At 30.9% G+C, this 9,112-nt stretch overlaps 1 protein-coding gene across 1 annotated transcript; it reads left to right on the top strand.

Moving 5' to 3' along the window:
• Positions 1-4,392: 4,392 nt before the first annotated feature.
• Positions 4,393-8,471, top strand: LOC139518463 (uncharacterized). Its single transcript, XM_071309994.1, has 2 exons — positions 4,393-4,507; positions 7,499-8,471. Exons 1-2 carry the CDS (start codon positions 4,486-4,488, stop codon positions 8,458-8,460), a joined length of 984 nt encoding a protein of 327 aa, XP_071166095.1. The 5' UTR covers positions 4,393-4,485; the 3' UTR covers positions 8,461-8,471.
• The last annotated feature ends 641 nt before the right edge of the window (positions 8,472-9,112 follow it).

Genomic DNA, 9,112 nt, shown 5'->3' with positions numbered 1-9,112 from the left:
AAGGCACTAATCAATCAAACGGAACAGATACAATTTCATGTATAATGTGTAAAAAATCACGAACCGTGAAAAGCGAAAATCTCGGAGGTAACTTGCCAAGTTACCGTCAATAAAATCATAACTTCTGATGACACTAAATAACAAGAATTAACATAAAAACCAAAGGCTAAATTTATCGCACCAGAAGCAGATCTACATTTCTAACAAAAATGTTTTCTCAAAAGAGCATTATCGGTCAAATGAAGCTAATTAAATTATCAAAAACAAAAATTAAAGCCATATTCACTTTGAATACAAGGTTCTTTGAAAGTCTTAAGAAAACGTTATAATAAATTATAAATTACCTGTCAGCTTCTCAAACTAAACAATTAATTCTACTTTTGTTAAACTCTCTAAAGATTCATCTTTTTTCAGTCTTGACAGCTCTAAAACCGCATCTGCGTTTTTTACCCTCAAAATGATCTGTATTAAACTTTTACCCGCCAGGGAGCAATTCGGCTTCAATACCTGAGCCATAGCTGAAATTAAAAAGAATAAATTTAGTAACCCCATTACAAATCCGCCATGAAAACAACATAAATTTGACTCATATTTTACCAGATAACTACAAGTCAGATTTTCAACTGACTAGAAAAAGTCAAGATAAAATCATAAACCCACAAGGGAGGGATTTACTAGACCTCTGTGTTTCTGCCCAACTCCGTATTCTAAATGGGAGATTTATTGGAGATTTGTTAGGAAATATGACATTTTTTAGCATGAAAGGATGCAGTGTAATTGATTATGCAATAACTAGTGAAAGTCTACTCTCCTCAGTGAATTATCTTATAGTTAAAACTCCATCATACTTTTTCAGATCATAATCAAATTGTTACCCATTTAAAATGTGAAGGAAAACTGCCAAAAAGTACTTTTAATCTGTATAGTAAAAAATTAAAGTTATCTCCCTTTGACCAATCTATAAGACTGAAATACTTCTTTTATTCAAAACAATTAAAAACAGTTTCTAAACTTAAAAAAAGAGAATTTAAACTCAATGTTCTGAATAAACTAGACAACATGTCACCAAATGAAAGCAAGGAATTTGGAAACTATTAAGAACAATAAAAATTAATGAGGACAAGAATGATGATAATATGCTGGATTTAAGTCAGTTTGCAGATCACTTTAAAATGAGAATATTGGTGTAAAATTTTACAATTTGATAAAAAATATGTATAAGAATACTGAAGCTTCAGTGAAATCAAAGGAGAATATATCTGAATATGTCTCTAATGATAGAGGATTGAAACAAGGGGATAATATGAGTCCAAACTTATTTAATGTTTACATAAATGGTCTACCAGAAATATTTGATGAAAGTTGTAAACCAGTGACTCTGCAAAATATATGTCAATGAACTGCCTTATGTTTGCAGATGACATTTTGTTATTATCTGAAACTCCTGAAGGTTTACAGAACTCTATAAATAAACTAAATTCTTATTGTAATAAGTGGCAGCTCACAATAAATACACAAAAAACTAAAATAATAGTCTTTCAACAGAAAAATATTTTATATAATAAATATGATTTTTACTTAAATGGTGACAAACTAGAAAAAGTTTTAAAATATAAATATCTTGGAAATATAATTGAAGCATCTGGGAAATTGACTTCATCACACACTGAATTGGCTAAGAAAGGTACTAAAGTTTTGTTTTCTAGTTTTAAGTTTCTTTCTCCTTTAGAAAATGTGTCTATAAAACTATACAAAAAATTGTTTGAATCACTAGTTAAACCTATTCTCATGTATAACTCTGAAATTTGGTATATGGATTTTTATGAAAAAATAAAAAGAGCTGAAAGACGAGCACAAATTAAAGACATGAGTAAATTTGATATTCTAGCAATGATTGATAGTAGCCAAGTGGAGAAAACACATTTAAATTTTTGCAAATATATACTGGGGCTTAGTAAACAATCTGTCAATATAGCTGCAAGAGCAGAACTAGCTCAGTATCCCATAGATGTCTTTATTAAAGTACAATCATTGAAGTACTTAGCAAGAATTTCTAGTGATGAAAATACCCCTTTATTATATGATGCTTTCTGTTTATCTAAATGGCTTAGCACTAACGGTATATTTTCATGGTTCTCATATGTAGAAAATATAGCCAATGTTAATAAATTAGACATAAATAAAATACAGGATATAAACTATAAACAAGAGAAGAGTTCATTCTCAAAAAATATTAAAAAAGAACTAAAAGATAGCTTTGAAAAAATTTCTTTGAAAAATTAAAATTAACTAATGAAACCAGTAAAATATTCTTGTACAGTAAAAAAAAACAAAATATGAAATAGACAAATACATTTCTAAAAATAGTTTTGAAAATAGAAAATTATTATGTAAAATGCGAGTAAGTGACCATTTCTTGGAAATAGAGAGGGGTAGATATAAAAGAATTCAAAGGGAAAATAGAATATGTAAACATTGTAATATAAATGCGGTTGAAGATGAAACCCACTTTTTCTTAAAATGTAAAATTAATAAATCTTAACGTAATCAGCTTGAAAAAGATATAAATAATACATGTCCAGAATACTTTACATTGTCTGAAACAGATAGATTACAATTAATTCTATCTTCATTTGATATTATGCAGCTTACTGTTCCGTTCATTAAAAAGTCATTTGCACTGAGGGAGGTGGACACAACGCCGGCATAAATATTACTGTTTTATCATTTATATTTATAGATTATCGATGATCACCTCAACGAGATTAATTTTCTCGCTTGAGCCGGGACGGCGAAAGCGAGAAAGGCAATCGAGTTGAGATGACAAATGATAATCTGTTTATCGCTATTTTACCTATGACAACGTTGTCAATTTCATGTCAACTTCGTTAGCAAGGCCACGTGCCTGCTTAGTTTCTAGCGATAATTTTCCATCTCAAGCGAGTAGCATGATATGAAAAATTATCACAAAAAAAGATCAAAGGAAAAATGCACAAATTAGCGATAAATGATGTTTAATATGTTCATTTTTCCATTGTGTATATTGTATTGTATTGTTTTTATATGCCTTCAACCCCCAGGGGTATAAATGTGAATTTCATGAATAAATAAATAAGTTAATTAAAAATCGTGCAATGCGGACTGTCTTCATCATAAATTGAAGATTCAAATATCTTTTTCTAAATTAACGTATGAACATTCAAAAAAATAAATGTGCTCTTAACGAAACTCCTAGAATGAACTAAACCAAAAACATTCTCCTTCAAAGTTATTATTTCCAATACCTCGACAATAACGCAAAATTCGGAGCTTTCTTCCCCCTAGATATATTTAACAAAAATCTCTGACAATATCTTCATTTAACGCTGCAACCTATGCAAACGTCACTTAAAGCTTTAAATCATACAACACTTCCCGACATACAGGACAGTTCTCAATCACAAGGACTCGGTTAGCAGATTAAAATTTTGTAAATCAATGTTTTTAATTTATTTTTTATTATTTCCTGTCTATTTGCATTACTATATTAACGTATTTAACGTTGCCATCACTATTTCTTTGTTTTCTGGCAATGTGCAGTTTACTATCCATATCCATATACTGAAAAAGACCTAGTTTACTATCCATATCCATATACTGAAAAAACCTAGGTTTGCCAGAAAATAAAGAAATAGTGATGGCAACGTTTAATACGTTAATATAGTAATGCAAATAGACAGGAAATAATAAAAAATGAATTAAAAACATTGATTTACAAAATTTTAATCTGCTAACCGAGTCCCTGTGGTTAAATGCTCGTTCCCTAAAGTCTGCTGTAAAAGTATCAGACATGACAAAATGTAGCTTTCTATTAAAGAATTGAAATCAACCAGGCAAGTTATGTTGTCAAGAATATATAACGTATGCATGCAGAATGCTCATGTATGCTTCAAATCATGCATTTGCGGTGCCGTATATAGAAAGTCCCTGTATATAGGTATCTTTTTAATTCTGACTATACACTTTTAATTCAAATATTTATTGTCATATAAACTCTGAACAATACGTTTGTGACAAATAATATAAACATACACAAAATACATTTAACAACCAAAACCATGAAAACAAAAAAAGCAAAAAAGCAAAACAATCTATCTATATGATATATAAATATATTTTATAAATAAATCAAGAGTCCCCTGTCCTCAGTTCTAATATTATCAACCGTAGACGTTATAAATTCCAACGTTGATGTGTTTGCTGTAATCATTTTATCCAATTTTAGAACATGCTAGGACTAATTTCTAAATGCTACTTGTATCAAATCAATGACCTTGACAAATGCACAACAATTATATAATAGTTAAAAATGTGTGGACGTATTTACTTTCACACTGGACAATTATTACAGGTAATGGTAAATCTGTACAATAGGTCAATCACTTCCGCCAGACACGGTTATGTTGACCAGTGGTCACGTGATGTCTAGAATATTTGTAAAGGAAGATGACGCATTGGATTAGAAAAGGTAAATTGCAATTGTTTTAATTTGATATCTTAAAAGTATAGTAAAATATAAGATATATGATAGAATTTATTAGAAAACTGTACACAAAATATTATAATATAAATATCGGTACAAACAATAACTTACCACACACGGTCGTATGGCCATGATTGTATTGTGTGAATTAAAAAGGCAATTTTAAAACATATTAAGGGGAAGATTAGTGCGTGTACAATACTAGTATTATGCTATATAAAAATAAGAAGATGTGGTATTATTGCAATACAAAAAAATTAAAAACAACTATCAACTTGAGTCCAGATGATATGTACGAAGTAAGCAATGCAGTCGATGATTGTAGATTAATATCGTACAGAATTCAACTGTAGACAAAATGTGATTTCAACAAGCAAATGAACGGCCAAGTTGGAAACGAAACAGTTTACAAAAATAAAAGTTTAATAGACACGAATCAATGACAACATTTGAATAACAGGCTAAGGACTGGCGCATAAAATGGCGGGGTAAAAAATGCTTGCGAGAGTGCATTCCTCCCTATTCTGAGACCATGTGTTTAACTACAAAACATCAGAACAAGTTGTTAAAATCAGTTGTCCATGGCGTAATTAAACAGACCGGTATGAAGCACAAACAACTATCATAAAAACAAGATCAAAATCACCGATTTCAGAGTACTACAGAGCTTTGCTCGTTGTCGTTGTTAAATGTCTACGGTGACCTACATGTGACCAAAGCTCCGTGTTGAAGGCTCGGTTGAAGGCCGTGCCTTGACTTATCATGGTTTACTTTTATAAATTGCTACTTGGATGGAGAGTTTTCTCATTGGCACTCATACTAGATTTTCCTTTAACTATGTAGTTGTTAATTTCTATGTCATTTTGTCTCTTGTTGAGAGTTGTCTATCTCCCTGTATGCAAAGCTCAGATTCCTTGCCCGGATTTGACTTCATACTTCATGTCCTTTTTGGTTTGATCCGCTTTATAAACATTTGAATTAGATAATCAAATAATTTGTCTTCGATACATTGATTGTCGAAAAGCGCTTCTAGTGCATTAAAATTGGTACTTTTTGAGTCGTTTCCGATAGCATTTCAAAACTATACGGCCAAATAGCCTTTTCAGAATCTATAGAGGACTATGAGTAATCTCAAAACGTTACGTCATTGGTTGAATTTCTATTGTTTATCACGTTTTGAAACCAATCACAACGTTTTGGTGTACGCTTTTTTTTTAATATTACCCAGAATGCTTTTAGTTAGATTATATATACTTGACGTCGAAAAGCATGATTAACAAGGTTGTTTCTGAAAATGGCTCCGATTAAGACTAGAATTTAAGAAAAGCATTAATTGCATATTGAACATGCGTACACAAAAGTTCGAAATATACCCCTTTTGAGTCAATTTCAGTTCTTCCTATTGAAGCTGCTATTTGACCAGTGTCCGTAGAAGCTGAAGAAAATATAAAAGATGTGATAATTGTTGTTTTATCCCGTCAAAAAGAAATGATATTGAAGAACAAATAATTACATATATTGCTGAAACACAAAAACGACCAAAAGAGAACTACGTAAAGTCGTAATGTTGACAATAATCTGTTTTTCAGAAGGTTTTGCTTAAAAACGCATGGTTTCAAATTGGGTACCATTTTGAAAAATTATATTTTTGTACGTTACAAGGGTTCATAGATAATTAAAATAAATCTTGTAAATTATTACATTCTGGAAGAACTAATTTCACAGATTAAATCGGACTGTAAAACCAGAAATCCCTTAAAAATCTGGAATGAGAATTTGAATAGCGTACCGCTATAGCGTAGATAAATCAACAATGAACGATGCAAATTTGAAAATTGGATTCTACATCCTTATATATCCTAATGACGTTTCTTTAGAAGTAGAGGTCCATGTGGTGATTCACCTTCAGGTTCAGAATATCCCCATCTTTGCTGAATCTAATTTAATTGGTCTTACGCCACTTAACAGTGATTCACTTAGTCAGTGATTCGTTTGATTTTGACACTCCATTAAAAGAAATGTTTCTTCCAACTAGTGAATCAAACTCCAATTCTAAAATTCAGGTTCTACAGGCAGATGTTTTTGTCACAAACCCTATTAAAAGAACAAGAAAGACCAAATGTAGGATGAAAAGTATTCATGAGTTCTATCCTTGATTATTACATGATTTTAATTTGTAAATTGAAATGAATTACATATTATATTTAGAAATATAATAAAGAAGATGTGCAAATGAAACAACTCTCCACAAGAGACCAAAATGACACAGAAATTAACAACTATATGTCACCGTCAGGAATGAGAAAAGCCCATACCGCAAAGTCAGTTATAAAAGGCCCCGAAATGACAATGTAAAACAATTCAAACAAGAAAACTAACGGCCTTATTTATATATAAAAAAAATGAACGAAAAACAAATAAGTAACACATAAACAAACGACAACCACTGAATTACAGGCTCCTGACTTGGGACAGGCACATACATACATAATGTGGTGGGGTTAAACATGTTAGCGGGATCCCCAATTAAGTTCTATTAAATATTTTACTGTTTCTTTTTGTATTAGTAAATGTTTTATTGTATAATTTACGAAGGACGCTTTATTTATATATGTAAAACGTTATATGCTTTCTGTGAGTGACACACGATTTCATAGTTAAATATTGTCCGGACTCTATTTCATAAAAACAATATGTCCATGAACACAATTTACTGTGAGAAAGTGTCCGGTGGACATAATTTTATGGCGGATAATATTTAATCACACACTTAGCGCGTTCGAAGTTCTTAACTGGTCACACATTACATTCGAGAACACTTGCAGTCAAAAGTTGAAAATTTGAAGAAATACGAAAAATTGAGAATAGAATTGTGAAAATACAATAGATAACACGTGGTTATGATTAATCGAAGGTACTGGTAAATTAAAATTTAGTCATTATAAAACTAATGTATGTTTTTTTTCTATTTTTCAGTACTAAATCTTTTATTGTGGAGTGGGCTTGTATATGAAGCATTGGATTATCAAATATCACCTAGATTATTGATAAATTTATTCTACATATTCATCGTTTTGACATTTGTTGCAGTGAAATTAACTCAAATTCCGTTTCAAGAACTAGCATCCTACACAATCATTGGTGTTTATTCTTATTTTTCAAACATTGCAATTTTTTTGCCAAATATCGATGACATTGGAGTAGTGCACTCTCCCGAAACTTTCATGGACGGGGATATCAATTCTCTACAAATGTTTGGCGTAACTTTATTATTTTCCTGTGATGGTTATAACAGTTTCTTCGTTTGGATAAGTTGTGTTATGGTTTTATCTTACGCTATTCATAAACTGAGTCAAAAAGAGGAAAATGGAGAAAGTTCGGAGAGAAACGAGAGTTCTCGCTCTTTCCATATAATATTCGTCACCTGGTTTTTGCTGACATTATTTTATACTTTCTCATTTCTTAATTCATTATTTAGTGCCATCTTAGTTTTATTGAGTAGTGACACGTTTTGGAGGAATTTATCGCTGCGTACTCAACATTTTACACTATTTTTAAACATAGCCTGGCAAATTTATGTCTTTCGAGTTGTAATATTTTCAATCACTGTCTTCAATATATATTTAAACGTATACCTGAATGTCTATTCCAGTTTTAAATTGACAGCTATTGCTGTCATAGTTTTATTCAAATTTTATCATGACTCTACTGTGAAAATACTAGAGATATTTGACAGAAAAGTACGTATATCAGCTTATACGCATCCAGTTCCTATTAGCCAATTACAACGAAACTCAGATCCATGTCCAGTTTGTTTATCTCCAATGACATCTGCAAATATCACACGGTGTAAACATGTGTTTCATGAAAGTTGTTTAGAATTGTGCTTGCAAAGACAAAATTCATGTCCAGTATGTCGACAAATATTAAATAAATGAGTAAAATTCTGTGTCAAGTCATTTTCTTGTATTCTTCTGCGTTATGATTGTTTGTTTTCTCTCAAGACATGAATATGGTATTGTTACAGATCAACTGAATTATCTATAGTAAAGGATCCTACAAATTAATGCAAGATACAGTCACAGAAATAATTATATTTATAAGTACGTCTGAACCAGTGACAACTTTACAACAGATTGATCCATCGGGTCCATATGTGTATACATATATATATACTAAAAATGAGGGTACTTTTTATATGGCCTTCCAAATACCGTTTCGATCCCTAACATCACTGAAGAGACATTTATTGTCGAAATCCGGATCTGGTGTACTAAAAAAATATTGACACCGTATGTTTGTGGCATAAAATCGTGGCCACAAGTTAAATTTATTTTCTGTTTAGTATTTAATTTATATTAAGATCCATTTTGTTACATCTTGTGATCAATTTTATTTGGCAATCGCCAATGGCAGTCAGCAGGGTTAAAGAACATCAGTTGTTCGACCTGTTAGTCAAATGCGTTTTGTTTAAATATACTTTATCACTTTTTTGGTCTTTTGGAAAATGTTGTTTGTGCTGTTTTTAGACCCTTCTACAACGAAATTTGTTTTACATGCACACGTATATAAATTGCCGTTTTTATAGAA

This window comes from Mytilus edulis, chromosome 4 (assembly GCF_963676685.1).
Source record: "Mytilus edulis chromosome 4, xbMytEdul2.2, whole genome shotgun sequence".
In the NCBI taxonomy this organism is placed as follows: Eukaryota; Metazoa; Mollusca; class Bivalvia; order Mytilida; family Mytilidae; genus Mytilus; species Mytilus edulis.
Note: the sequence above shows the minus strand (reverse complement) of the source record. Positions and strands in the feature narration are given on the sequence as shown.